Raw genomic sequence first — 15,423 nt, 5'->3', positions numbered from 1 at the left:
AACCATTCCTACAGCCTGATGCAGCCACCACAATATTTCACAGTAGGGATGGTGTGTTTTTGATGATGTGTGGTGTTCGGTTTACGCCAACCATAGTGTTCAGTCTGATGGCCAAAAAGCTCGATTTTGGTTTCATCAGACCATAGAACCTTCTTCCAGCTGACTTCAGTCTCCCATATGCCTTCTGGCAAACTCTAGCTGAGATTTCATGTGAGTTTTTTTCAACAGTTGTCTTCACTTTTGCCACTACCTCATAAAGCAGCGAATGGTGAAGCACCTGGACAACAGCTGTTGTATGCACACTCTCTCCCATCTCAGACACTGAAGCTTGTAACTCCTCCAGAGCTGTCACAGGTCTCTCGTTACTCTCCCTCACTCGTCCCCTTCTTACATGGTCACTCAGTTTTTGAGGGCGGCCTGCTCTAGGCAGATTTACAGCTGTGCCATATTCTTTCCATTTCCTGATGATTGACTTAACTGTATTCCAAGGGATATTCGGTGATTTGGAAATTTTCTTGAATCCATCTCCTGACTTGTGTTTTTCTATAACTTTTATGCGGAGTTGTTTGAAATGTTCTTTTGTCTTTATGGTGTAATTTTTGCCAAGATGCTGACTCACCAACAGTTGGTCCTTCTAGATATAGGTGTATTTTTACTACAATCAACAGAGACACTTGACTGCACACCGTTCTCCAAAAACTGATCTCCATTTAACTCATTATGTGACTTCTAGTGATTATTTGGTGTGTCATATAAAAGGGATTGAATACTTGTGCAATCAATTATTTTTTGTTTTATTTTTGTAATTTAGTTCACTTCGCAGAGATGTTTTCACTTTTACATGAAAGAGTCTTTTTTTGTTGATCAGTGTCAAAAATAGCCAAATTAAATCCACTGTGATTCAATGTGGTAAGACGATAAAACATAAAAACTTCCAAGGGGAGAGAATATTTTTATAAGCACGGTATGATGTACTAAGATCTGGGTTCAGGTCTACTCCAGCTGCTCTGGGCAGCAGATCTAAGGTCTCAGTCTGATTTGGAATACTGTCGTTTGCTCCTATTGTTTGCAAGCTGTGTCCAAGTTATATTTAATAGAAAAATCTTTGCTTTCCTGCAGTTAATATTTTACATATTATCAAGTAAACGATGGCTGTTTGAGGTTTGGTTAGCAGCAAACTGAGCTTCAACGTAAAAGAGGCAAAGTTCCAAGTGGTGACTTAACCTGGGTGAGTAGTCAGGAGGAGTGACACATTTAGTTTTGGCATCAGTATTCTCCGCACATTGTTTAAGCTGATCCAAAATATGTTTTATATCTGGCATAAGTGTGAAGCTTTGGCCTAGCTCCAGGAACCTCTGGCAGAAATGATTCGTTCAGTCTTGTGTAGAATTGTACAGCTCACCCTGTCTCCCTGATTGAGTAAAAGCTGGATTCCAACAATTCCCATCTATTTTACACGTGCCTGCAAATGACGTGGGATTTCTAAGTACTCTGCCAAACAAAAAAAAATACTCACTCACAGGATTAAAAGGAGACTGTTCCTGGAAAAGTGGGCTTTTTAACCTGCCGTTCTACATGGGTTATGAGAGTAGCTTTTCAGATGAGGAAGACCAAAATTGCACTGATGGTGACGACAAAAATCGGGCAGAGATCCAAACTTTTAGCTCCTTGCCAAATTATTCAGGATTTAATCTTCATTCTAATGTATGTCAGTGTAATCTACTTAATATTGGTTGCAGGATGATTCTGTAACTTGATAGATTGAATCTTATATATTTTATTTGAACACAAAACACATCATAAACATAAAATTTTACTTCTTATATATGCAAACACGAGGAATTCTGCAGATGCTGGAAATTCAAGCAACACACATCAAAGTTGCTGGTGAACGCAGCAGGTCAGGCAGCATCTCTAGGAAGAGGTACAGTCGACGTTTCAGGCCGAGACCCTTCGTCAGGACTAACTGAAGAAAGAGCTAGTAAAAGATTTAAAAGTAGGTGGGGGAGGGGGAGATCCAAAATGATAGGAGAGGACAGAAGGGGAAGGGATGGAGCCAAGAGCTGGACAGGTGATTGGCAAAAGGGATATGAGAGGATCATGAGACAGGAGGCCCAGGGAGAAGGAAAAAGGGGGGGAACCCAGAGGATGGGCAAGGGGTATAGTCAGAGGGACAGAGGGAGAAAAAGGGAGAGTGAGAGAAAGAGTGTATGTATATAAATAACGGATGGGGTATGAGGGGGAGGTGGGGCATTAGCGGAAGTTAGAGAATTCAATGTTCATGCCATCGGGTTGGAGGCTACCCAGCTGTCCAGTTCCTATATACTTCCATCCCCCATCAGGAAGGTCTCAAAGCTCTACGCTTCTTTTTGGATTCCAGACCTAATCAGTTCCCTTCTACCACCACTCTGCTCTGTCTAGCGGAATTAGTCCATACTCTTAATAATTTCTCCTTTGGCTCCTCCCACTTCCTCCAAACTAAAGGTGTAGCTATGGGCACCCGCATGGGTCCGAGCCATGCCTGCCTTTTTGTTGGCTTTGTGGAACAATCTATGTTCCGTACCTATTCTGGTATCTGTCCCCCACTTTTCCTTCGCTACATCGACGACTGCATTGGCGCTGCTTCCTGCATGCATGCTGAGCTTGTTGACTTTATTAACTTTGCCTCCAACTTTCACCCTCAAGTTTACCTGGTCCATTTCTGACACCTCCCTCCCCTTTCTAGATCTTTCTGTCTCTATCTCTGGAGACAGCTTATCTACTGATGTCCACTATAAGCCTACTAACTCTCACAGCTATCTGGACTATTCCTCTTCTCACCCTGTCTCTTGCAAAAATCCCATCCCATTCTCGCAATTCCTCTGTCTCCGCCGCATCTGCTCTCAGGATGAGGCTTTTCATTCCAGGACGAGGGAGATGTCCTCCTTTTTTAAAGAAACGGGCTTCCCTTCCTCCACCATCAACTCTGCTCTCAAACGCATCTCCCCCATCTCATGCACATCTGCTCTCACTCCATCCTCCCGCTACCCCACTAGGAATAGGGTTCCCCTGGTCCTCACCTACCACCCCACCAGCCTCTGGGTCCAAAATATTATTCTCCGTAACTTCTGCCACCTCCAACAGGATCCCACCACTAGGCACATCTTTCCCTCCCCCCCCCCCGCTTTCCGCAAGGATCGTTCCCTACATGACTCCCTTGTCCATTCATGCCCCCCCATCCCTCCCCACTGATCTCCCTCCTGGCACTTATCCTTGTAAGCAGAACAAGTGCTACACATGTCCTTACACTTCACCATTCAGGGCCCCAGACAGTCCATCCAGGTGAGGTGACACTTCACCTGTGAGTCGGCTGGGGTGATATACTGCGTCCGGTGCTCCCGATGTGGCCTTCTATATATTGGCGAGACCCGATGCAGACTGGGAGATCATTTTGCTGAACACCTACGCTCTGTCCGCCAGAGAAAGCAGGATCTCCCAGTGGCCACACATTTTAATTCCACATCCCACTCCCATTCTGACATGTCTATCCACGGCCTCCTCTACTGTAAAGATGAAGCCACACTCAGGTTGGAGGAACAACACCTTATATTCCATCTGGGTAGCCTCCAACCCGATGGCATGAACATTGACTTCTCTAACTTCCGCTAATGCCCCACCTCCCCCTCGTACCCCATCCGTTATTTATTTATATACTCACATTCTTTCTCTCACTCTCCTTTTTCTCCCTCTGTCCCTCTGACTATACCCCTTGCCCATTCTCTGGGTTCCCCCTGCCCTTTCCTTCTCCCTGGGCCTCTTGTCCCATGATCCTCTCATATCCCTTTTGCCAATCACCTGTCCAGCTCTTGGTTCCATCCCTCCCCCTCCTGTCTTCTCCTATCATTTTGGATCTCCCCCTCCCCCTCCCACTTTTAAATCTCTTACTTGCTCTTTCTTCAGTTAGTCCTGGCGAAGGGTCTCAGCCTGAAATGTCGACTGTACCTCTTCCTAGAGATGCTGCCTGACCTGCTGCGTTCACCAGCAACTTTGATGTGTGTTACTTCATATATATGTTTTGTTAATTAGCATAATCTTGTGGTTTTGTCTTCTGTTTTATAATATTATTTTTTCATCAATGCAAAGGTTGGCCGTGACACATTAAATGATACTTTTACCTTTGAACACAGAAGATTCTCAATTCAAATCCTGCTCCAGCAGCTTGGGCACTAATATTAAGATGGACACCAGAGTGGAGTTTCAAAACTCCATGCCTAGAAATTCAAATCGATTAGCTGTTTTCTTCAGCACCATGGAATTAGACATGGATTATTCCCGAGAGAGACAGCAAAATATGATCGTTTCTGGGACATATCCAGTTTCATTGGAAATTCAAGCAAGCTTTCTTACTTACCTGACCAGGTGTATGAAATAATTTAATTTTCTTTTGGAGAAGAGCATAGAGTCATAAGGATACAATGCCTATAAAAGGTATTCATCCCCTTGGAAGATTTCATGTTTTATTGTTTTATAACATTTAATCAAGGTGGATTTAATTTGGCGTTTTTGACACCGATCAACAGAAAAAGAAACTTTTGTGTCAAAGTGAAAACAATTTTCTACAAATTGGTCTAAATTTATTACAATTATTAAACACAAAATAATTGATTGCATAATTACTCACCACCTTCAGTCAGTATTTAGTAGATGCACTATTGGCAGCAATTACAGACTTGAGTCCGTGTGAGATAGGTCTCTATCAGCTTTGTACAGCTGGACACTGCAATTTTTCCCCGTTCTTCTTTACAACAGAGGTCTCCAACCTTTTTTGCACTGCGGACTGGTTTAATATTGACAATATTCTTGCGGACCGGCCGACTCGGGGGTGGGGGGTGCCAGCAGACAAGAGTAGCAGTCAAATACATTCTGTTTACCCCGAGAAAGACTACAATGACCACGAAGCCTTGCACGGGCACCAGTGCGCATGTGTGACTTGCGCATGCGTGTACGTGCTGATTTTTTCTATAAATCGTTTTTGGCGATTCTGTTCGGGGGGTTGGGGTGGGTGGTGTTAATCACGACCGGAATATAGGTGATAAGTGGCTAATACACTCAATTTCGTTTCTAAGAGGGTTTATCTAACGAATTTAATATTAAACACACAGTGCATATTTTCCTCGCATGAATATAGTGATAAGTCAATTATCAGGGGAGGACAGCAGAGCTTGAAGTAAGTGTTGAACGAACTTCCAGTAGAAGTGATAGATGCAGGTTCGATATTATCATTTAAAGAAAAATTGGATAGGTATATGGACAGGAAAGGAATGGAGGGTTAGGGGCTTTGTGCAGGTCAGTGGGACTGGGTGAGAGTAGCGTTCGGCACGGACTAGAAGGGCAGAGATGGCCTGTTTCCGTGCTGTAATTGTTATATGGTTATATAAGTCACTTATAAGTCAATAGCATCATAACATTTTAAGTAACGTTTGCATATTAAACACACAGCACATATTTTCCCCATATGAACATATAAAATCATTGCAACACACCAATATCGTTGAATCAGTGGGAGCCCTGGGCTTGTTTTCCTGCAACAAGACGGTCCCATCGAGGGGTGATGGGAGGCAGCGATACTCGAACAGGGTTCCTTATGTCCAGTCTATTCCGCAATTTAGTTTTCGTTGCATTCATTGCAGAGATACGTTGGAAATGGAAGCAACTTTTTCAGTACTTTCACAGCTATCTCAGGATATTTAGCCTTGACTTTGATCCAGAATGCCGGCAGAGATGTTATGCCAAACATACTTTTCAGCCCACCATCATTTGCAAGCTTGAGGAGTTGATCTCCTTCCCGCGCTGACATGGATGACGTGTGCATAATGGCCTTGCGTGCGTTCAAGCTCAACAGTGGCCGTGACAGGGAATGAGGAAAGGTGCAGCTGACTCATATCGTTTCATATCACCAAATCATATCGTTTCCTCACGGACCGGTAGCACATGCTTTGCGGCCTGGTGCTGCTTTGGGGACTGCTGCTTTACAAAACAGCTCAAGCTCTGTCAGATTGCATGGGAATCATGAGTGAATAGCCATTTTCAAGTCCAGCCATAAATTGTCAATTGGATTGAAGTCTGGACTCTGTCTTGGCCACTCTAGGGCATTATCTTTGTTGTTTTTAAGCCATTCCTGTGTAGCTTTTGCTTTACACTTGGGGTAATTGAGTTGCTGGAAAACGAATCTTCTCCCAGGTCGCAGTTCTCTTACAGACTGTGTCAGGTTTTCCTCCAGGATTTCCTTGTATTTTACTGCATTCATTTTACCCTCTACCTCCACAAGCCTTCCAGGGCCTGTTTCAGTGAACCATCCCCACAGCATGATGCAGCCACCACCATGCTTCATGGCAGGGTTGGGGTGTTTTTGATGATGTGCGGTATTTGGCTCATGCCAAACTTAGCATTTGGTCTGATGGCCAAAAAGCGCAATTTTTGTTTTCATCAGACCATAGAACCTTCTTCCAGCTGACTTCAGAGTCTCCCACATGCCTTCTGGCAAACTCTAGCAGAGATTTCATGTGAGTCTTTTTCAACAGTTGCTTTCTCTTAGCCACTCTCTCAAAACGCTGCAATTGGTGAAGCAGCCGAGCAATAGTTGTATACGCAGCCTCTCCCTTCTCAGCCACTGAAGCTTGTAACTCATCCAGAGTTATCACAGGTCTCTTGGTGGCCTCCCTCACTTTCCCCATCTTACACAGCCACTTAGTTTTTGAGGACAGCCTGCTCTAGGCAGATTCACAGCTGTGCCATATTCTTTCCATTTCCTGATGATTAACTTAACTGTACTCCAAGGGATATTCAGTGACTTGGAAATTTCCTTGTATCCATCTTCTGACTTGTGCTTTTCAATAACCTTTTCACAGAGTTTCTTGGAGTGTTCTTTTGTCTTCATGGTGTAGTTTTTGCCAGGATACTGACTCACCAGTAGTTGGTCCTTCCAAATACCGGTGTAGTTTTACTACAATCAATTCAAACACCTTGACTGCACACAGGTCACCAAAAACAGACCTCCATTTAACTAATTATGTGACTTCTAAAACCAATCGGCTGCACCAGTGATGATTTGGTGTGCCATATTAAAGGGGGTGAATACAGGCAATCAATTATGTTGTGTTTTATATTTTTAATCTAGATCACTTTGTAGAGATCTGTTTTAACTTCGACATAAAAGAGTCTTTTTCTGTTGATCAGTGTATAAAAAAAAGGCAAATTAAATCCATTGTGATTTAATATTGTAAAACAGTAAAATATGAAAACTTGCAACAGCAAGGGATTGAAACATCAGAACATCTAGGTCCCTCCGCACTTTGTTCTTGTGCAATCTTTCTTCATTTTGTTAAAGGTCTGCCTTCAGTTTTCTTCCACTGCAATGCATAACCCCCATTTGCCCATTTTTTCCCCACTTATCCTTCTGCAATCCAATGTATCCATGATTCTTATCCATTTGATATGATGATAATATGGTTCTGATTCCCTTCCCCTAACCAAAAACAGGGCTCTGATGTCATAGCTCCTAATCCACCCTCTCAGCTCCATCCCTGAGCACAAGGCTTGTGGTGGCTGATGTCCCATAATGCACTGCACCTGAGACCTCGGAGTCAAGGAGGAGTTAAGGGGCTTTGAAATGGAAGTATAAATAAATCTCTTTTTTCATGGGTGATGAATTTCGGCAATTCTTTACTTCAGAGAATGTGGGGCTAAATCATTAGCTGGAGTTAAGGTGGAGGTAGATAAATATTTAAAAGATGAGTCATCTAACACAGGTAGGATATGAGGCCTGTACAAATCAGCCATGATAGGTGGCCTCATTGTGTTTCTATGTTCTTGGATACCTGCATATAATAGGAAGGCTGATTCAAGCAGGACATTAAGGAAAACGAGGGATGAGTCCTGCTTGGATTTTAAAATTGAGTTATTGGGTAGAGGCATCTTTGGAGATGGCAGACCATTTGAGGATAAAATACAGAACTGGAGAAAATGCATTCATTTACAAATTTAAAAAAACTGATTAAAAGGGTCCTAAAATGGTGTTCTTCATAGTTCAAAGTAAATTCTTTAGCAAGGTACATGTATGTTACCATTCGCTACCTTGCGGTTCATTTTTTGCAGGCATTTACAGGAAAACGATGTCATACGATGGAAGTCACGAGAAACTATATGTAACCAGACAAAGAATGACAAACATCCAATGTGCAAAAGAAGGCAAAATGTGCAAATAAAAAATAATACAGAGAAGTTAGGTTATAAAAGTCCATGCAAGTGAGTCTGCAGGTCATAGAATCAGAATCAGGTTTAATATCACCGGCATATATCTGAAATTTGTTAACTTTGCAGCAGCAGTACAATACAATACATGATAATAGAGAGAAAAAAGAAAACTGTGAATTACGGTAAGTATATATATTATATATTAAATAGTTAAATTAAATAAGTGCAAAAATGGGAAATAATAAAATATTGACGTAGTGTTCATAGGTTCGATGTCCATTCAGAAATCAGATAGCAGAGGGGAAGAGCTGTTCCTGAATCGTTGGGTGTGTGTCTTTAGGCTCCTATACCTCCTTCCTCAATGAAAAGAGGGCATGTCTGGGCGGAGGTCCTTAATGATGGTTGCCATCTTTCCAAGGCACTGCTCCTTGAAGATGTCCGATCACGAACAAGAGAAATCAGATGCTGGAAATCCAAACAACACACAAAATGCTGGAGGAGCTCAGCAGATCAGGTAGCATCTATGAAAAAGAATACAGCTGATGTTTTGGGCTGAATCCTTTCTTCAGGACTGGAGAAAAAAAGATGGATTCAGAGTCCATCTGACCAATTTTACAACTCTCTGCAGCTTACTTTGACCCTGTGCAGTAGCATCCCCTCTCCCCATACCAGACAGCAATGCAGCCAGTTAGAATCAATTCAGAGTAGCGGCAATTGAAGTTATCTGTCCCAGCTCAGAAGCCTGATGGTTGTAATGTAATAACTGTTCATGAACCTGGTGGCATGGTCCAGGTTTTCTGTACCTCTGACTCCATGGTAGTAGTGAGAAGAGAGAATAATGAAGGAATAATTTTGCATCGAATTTTAATGTTATTTTTCTGAAGGAAGTGATGTTTTTAAAGGAGAACGTTAATTATGTATTTTGCATTTCTTGCAGTGGAATCTTGTCTGTGGCAACAATTGGAAAGGACCTTTCACTGTGTCAGTGTTCTTTCTGGGAATGACATGTGGTGCTTTTCTTTCTGGACATACCTCAGACAGGTACAGCCAGTGTAAAAAGAATATACTCCGTCTATGGGTAAACCGAATGACAATCAAACCTGAGAGAATGTGCATGGAACTGTTCATTTGATAACGAGCTCTCCGAAAACAGAGAAAACATGACTTGTTTTTATCAAGGCTGAAATAAAAGGAGAACTTTATAACACTTCAGCAGTTTAAGCTCATGAAAGCTGATGGAATGAATCTGATTTCTAAACAGAGTAAGATTTTAATTTGCATTTGTAACTCAAAGAAGGCACTATACTTGTGTGCACACTTTCCCCTATATAAAACCAATCAGGTTGATTTGAGTTCGGATTGCATCAAAGCCTTTTTTTTCATATTTCCTTTTGACATAGAGGTGTGCAATTCAGCCCAGTGAGTGCATGCTGGCCTTCAGAGCCATCCCATCAACCCCATTCTCCAACTGGTCTTTCTCATATGCCTGATGGCACCCCCTGATTTTCCTATCACCCACCGGCACCAGGGACAATTTATAACAGCTGTTTGACCCACCAATCCACAGTCCTTCGCAAGAAGTACCATTTAAACAGGTAGGAGCAAAGCTGCTGTAGTAAGACAGAGTAAATCGTCCTAGAACTTGTAAAATACAAGTAAGGCCTGACCCAATTCAAACCAAAATATTTTATCAGTGTAGCATAGTGATGGAGCAGTTAGTGCTGTTACCTCACCGCTTTGAGGACCTGGGTTCAGTCCTGGTTTTGGGTACTGTCTACGTGTTCTCTCTGTGACTACAATGGTTTCCACCACATGCTCTGGTTTCCTCCCACATCCCACAGGTGTGCTGTTATGTTTATATCTCCTGTCAGAATTTCAATAAGGTTGCTCCCTTTGTGACTCCCTGGTCTGCTCTTGGTCCAATCTTATGGTACTGGCTGCACCTCTCTGTCTTGTGACTCTTTCCCATGCAAGCACAGGGAATGCAATTCCTGTCCTTTCACTTCTTCCCTTCTCTTCCCTTCAGCTGCCACCCAGATAACAGGCGATTGAAGGAAATCAGGGAATGAGAAAAAAAAATGGAAGAACATGTTAGCACTGTGAGCTGTAGGTGTTACACACAGCAGTTGTTGGAAATCCAATGAAAAATCTTTCCCCTGAAGGATTAATTCTGTTTTCTTCTTCCTAGTTGTTGCCTGAGTTATTAAGTATTCCCAACAGTTTCTGCCCTTATAAGACCATAAGACATAGGAGCAGAATTAGGCCATCTGGTCCATCGTGTCTGCTCCACCATTCAATCGTGGCTGATCCTTTCTTTTCTCTTCCTCAACCCCAGTTCCTGGCCTTCTTCCTGTAACCTTTGATGCCATGTCTAATAAGAACATATCAATCTCTGCCTCAAATACACCCAACGACCTGGCCTCCACAGTTTCACGTGGCAACAAATTCCACAAATTCACCACCCTTTGACTAAAGAAATTTCTCTGCATCTTTGTTTTGAAAGGGCGCCCCTCTATCCTGAGGCTGTGTCCTCTTGTCCTAGACTCTCCCACCATGGGAAACATCCTTTCCATATCTACTCTGTCTAGTCCTTTCAACATTCGAAAGGTTTCAATGAGATCTTTGGTCATCCTTCTGAATTCCAGCGAGTACAGACCCAGAGCCATCAAACGTTCCTCATATGATAACCCTTTCATTCCTGTAATCATCTTTGCAAACCTCCTCTGGACCCTCTCCAATGCCAGCACATCTTTTCTAAGATGATGGGCCCAAAACTGTTCACAATACTCACCAGTTCTTATAAAGCCTCAGCAACACATCCTTGCTGTTGTATTCTCGGCATCTTGAAATGAATGCTGACATGGCATTTGCCTTCCTTAAATATTGCTTTATTGATTATGTTTTATATTTTAGAAAAATCTAAGAAATCAAGGCAGGAACAGCCATGTAACCCCTAGAACCAGCATGACTGATTGGTCTCATTATTTCATATGCTAGGTGACCAGCAACTAACTGGAAGCAACTAAACCTGATAATTCTAAAGACTTAAACATTCTAAAAATGTTTCACTTCATCTTACTATAAAGGGTCAAAAGCTTGTCCTGGGACCATGCCTTTGGTTACACACTCTCCAACTACCCTTTCAGCAGCCACTTTGTCAATCCTCTTATGAACCTTAATATCACAGAGTCTTGCTGTACCACTTTCATAGTTATTGTTAGCTCCCTGTACAGTTTTCCAGCACTATGCTCTAACCGCACAAAATGGGTGTATAGATATTAGTTCACTAACAATGTGGCTGGCTTTATGTTCTTTTTTCCAACACTAATCTGTATCATCAAATTCAAATTCTATCACTAACAGTGGTGAAATACACCTACTACATATCTACAATTATTTCCTTTACTCAGGTTGTTACGAAAATAAAAGATAACTTTGCCGCCAAAATCTGGCATTGAGACAGCTCTCCAAAATGCACCAGATTAAATGCTAATAGTTCTTTGCCATCAAAGCCAGAATGGTCCTCAAATAATGAAAGAACTTCAATTTATGCTTCATTTTGCACAATATCTAGATGTGCTGCCGGTCATTGACCATAAGAGCTGAAAAGGTAGGAGCAGGATTAAACCATTCAGCCCAATGAGTCTGCTCCGCTATTCAATCACGTCTGATTTCTCTTCCTTCTCAAACCCTCTCCTGCCTTCTCCCTGTCCCCAGTACTTAGTAAGTAGGCTGTGAGTGGGGGTCAGGGACTGAACTATAACTCTCTGGTTCAGATAACTGTAATTTTAACTAGCTAAGCCCATAGGAATTAGTAACCTTCATATGAATTTGGAATGTATAATGATGCTGAGGTAGAGGCAGAGAAGGCTAGGGTGGGATGGAGTTTCGGGATCCACTAGGACAGGTAAGCAAACAAGATCAGACCAATAAAATGAATTACAATTGCAAATAAATAAAATACGTATTTTTCTTTCTTGCTTTCAAAGGTATGGGAGAAAAATTGTTCTCTTTGGAGCAATGCTGATACAAACAATCTTAAGTTTCATTCAAGTGGTCTCTTGGAGCTGGGAAGTGTTCTGTGTACTGTGCTTTTTTATTGGCTTTGCAGATGTCTCAAATTATGTAGCTGGCTTTGTTCTAGGTAAGTTCAATTTGTGCTATGTTATCTGATTCCAAGTACTGTACGTGCAAAATAAATTGGAGATTTTAATACAACTCGATTAACCCTTTTTTAATGAGCATACTTCATTTTTCACTTCAGATGCTTAAGAAACTCTTGATAAATTTATTTATGTAAATTTAACCTCACCTTCTAAATGCCTACTATAATATCCTGAATAAGTTTGTAAAATAGGGCAAAAATTTGTTTAAAGTGATATTAAGGTGCTTTGTACAAAGGATCATGTGTAATTTCCAGCTAGCTTGTCAATGATTTTCAAAGGGCAATGTCTCTAAAAGGCAGCATCCATTATTAAGGACCCCATCACCAAGAACATGTTCTCTTCTCACATCAAGGAGGAAATACAAGAGCCTGAAGACACACACTTAATGTCTTAGGAACAGCTTCTTCCCCTCCACCATTAGATTTCTGAATGGACAATCAATTAAACAATAAACCCTACCTCATTATTTTGCTTCCCTGATGCACGACTTGTTCAGTTTAATTTTTAATGTCTTTATTGTAATTTATAGTTTTTTATGTTTAGCAAACAACAAATCTCATGACATATGTCAGTGATATTAACTCTGATTCTGACTGCTGGGAAGTGAGTCAACGTTTACAGAACTTAACCACCGTATTGCTGCAGAAAAGGCCAATGTGGAAGTGAGGGTAAATGTGGAGGCTGGGCACTTGATAACACAAAATAATCTGCAGATGCTGGGGCCAAAGCAACACTCACAACAAGCTGGAGGAACTCAGCAGGTTGGGCAGCATCCGTGGAAAAGATCGGTCGACGTTTCAGGCCGGAACCATTGGTCAGGACTGAAGAGGGAAGGGGCAGAGGCCCTATAAAGAAGGTGAGGGGAGGGTGGGAAGGAGAAGGCTGGTAGGTTTCAGGTGAAAAACCAGTAAGGGGAAAGATAAAGGGGTGGGGGAAGGGAGGCAGGGAGGTGATAGGCAGGAAAGGTGAAGAAAGAGTAGGGGAAAACACAATGGATAGTAGGAGGTGGAACCAAGAGGGAGGTGGTAGGCAGCTGGGGGAGGGGACAGAGTGACATAGGGATAGGGGAAGTTGGGGGGGGGCGGGGGAAGAGGGAGTTACAGGAAGTTGGAGAATTCTATGTTCATACCAAGGGGCTGGAGACTACCTAGATGGTATATGAGGTGTAGGTCCAGCCCCTTGGTATGCAACACCTCATATATCGTCTAGGTAGTCTCCAGCCCCTTGATATGAACATAGAATTCTCCAACTTCCGGTAATTCCCTCCCCCTCCCTTCCCCTATCCCTATGTCACTCTGTCCCCTCCCCCAGCTGCCTACCACCTCCCTCTTGGTTCCGCCTCCTACTACCCATTGTGTTTTCCCCTATTCTTTCTTCACCTTTCCTGCCTATCACCTCCCTGCTTCCCCTCCCCCACTCCTTTATCTTTCCCCTTACTGGTTTTTCACCTGGAACCTACCAGCCTTCTCCTTCCCACCCTCCCCCCACTTTCTTTATAGGGCCTCTGCCCCTTCCCTCTTCAGTCCTGACGAAGGGTTCCGACCCGAAACGTCGACCGATCTTTTCCATGGATGCTGCCCGACCTGCTGAGTTCCTCCAGCTTGTTGTGAGTGTTGCTGGAGATTTGATGTTCTCCTCGAGTTTGTGCATTCCCTCCCCTGAAACCTCACCTTTCCTGATCAATATGGAGCTGATGAATTTATGTTGCAGCATTTTGAGGCAGAGACTGCTCAAAGAGCCCGAGATCACAGCATACCACATAAGATTTAAGTTTAATAAAGGAGCTTTGGTCTAGGAAGGGAACACAAATGATTACTTGCCTTAATATTAGCCATCAGAAACAGCATATGGGAGATTGTTATCTTAATTCTGATCTCTGTGCAATGTCCTCCTAGTCCCTTTGTGATTGAAAACAAGTCGTACAGAAATGCTTCTACTTCATTCTGAAACTTGAACTGCATAATCTGCAATGTCATTGGGTGCATGACGAATGTCAGGAAAAAGGTGAATTGTACACAGAAGTGCCAGGGTCATTTTCCCAATTAGACTGATCTACAATGGGGAAAGCTGCCTCAATGAGTGATTTGCAGATTAAAACACACTCAGCTGGGTTCAATTACATTTCTTTACGTGTGTATTTGAAATGGTCACCTAAATGTTCAGCAGTTCAAAGTTCAAAATATATTTATTATTAAAGGTTGTATATGTCACCATAGACTACCTTGAGAATTGCAAATCATTTTCTTCTAGGTATTTACAGGAAAAAAAGATTTGCAATAGCATTTTACAGAAAACTATGCATAGACAAACCTCGGAAGGCAGACAAACAACTAATGTACAAAAGAAGACAAACTGTGCAAATAAAATTAATGCTGAGAACATGAGTTGTGAAGTGTTCTTGAAAGTACATCTGCAGGGCATGGAATCAGTTTGGATTAGTGGTGATGGAAGTTATCTCAACTGGTTTAAGAGGCTTCTGTATCTCTCGCCAATGGTAGCAGCCTATTATATCCCAACATCAAATGATTCAAAGTTCAAAAGTACAAAGTAAATTTATTAGCAAATATATGTTGACATATACAACCCTGAGATTCATTTTCTTGTGGGCATACTCAATAAATCCATAATAGAATAATAACCATAGTAGAATCAATGAAACACCATGCCAACTTGGGCTCTCAACCTGTACAAAAAGAAAGAAATAATAATAATAACCGAATTAGCAATAAATATCAAGAAGATTAGAGAAGAGTCCTCAAAAGTGAGTCCATAGGTTCTGGGAACATTTCAATGATGGGGCAAGTGAAGTTATTCCCTTTGGTCAAGAGCCTGATGGTTGAGGGGTAGTATCTGTTCCTGAACCTGATGGTGTGAATCCTGAGGCTCCTGTACCTTCTTCCTGATGGCAGCAGTGAGGGAAGAGCTTGTCCTGAGTGCTGTGGGTCCCTGATGATTGATGCTGCTTTCCTGTGACAACACTTTGTGTAGATGTGCTCAACGGTGGGGAGGGCTTTACCCGTGATGG

At 42.3% G+C, this 15,423-nt stretch overlaps 1 protein-coding gene across 6 annotated transcripts in view; it reads left to right on the top strand.

The window, feature by feature from the left end:
- LOC134347182 (organic cation/carnitine transporter 2-like) overlaps positions 1–15,423 on the top strand; it is a 143,620-nt gene that overhangs the window by 30,182 nt on the left and 98,015 nt on the right. For 4 of the 6 annotated variants that reach the window (XM_063049425.1, XM_063049429.1, XM_063049427.1 and 1 more), the window contains exons 2-3: positions 9,170–9,273; positions 12,222–12,376. The exons of 1 other annotated variant lie outside the window; for it this stretch is intronic. In XM_063049425.1, coding sequence (XP_062905495.1) covers positions 9,170–9,273; positions 12,222–12,376 — 259 coding nt within the window. Of the gene's footprint in view, positions 1–8,372; positions 8,415–9,169; positions 9,274–12,221; positions 12,377–15,423 lie in introns of those variants that run through there. One more of the 6 variants, XM_063049430.1, reaches the window with a different exon arrangement.

This window comes from Mobula hypostoma, chromosome 5 (assembly GCF_963921235.1).
Source record: "Mobula hypostoma chromosome 5, sMobHyp1.1, whole genome shotgun sequence".
NCBI classification, from domain to species: Eukaryota; Metazoa; Chordata; class Chondrichthyes; order Myliobatiformes; family Myliobatidae; genus Mobula; species Mobula hypostoma.
The sequence above is the reverse complement of the archived record's forward strand: the minus strand, read 5'-3'. Positions and strand labels throughout refer to the sequence as shown.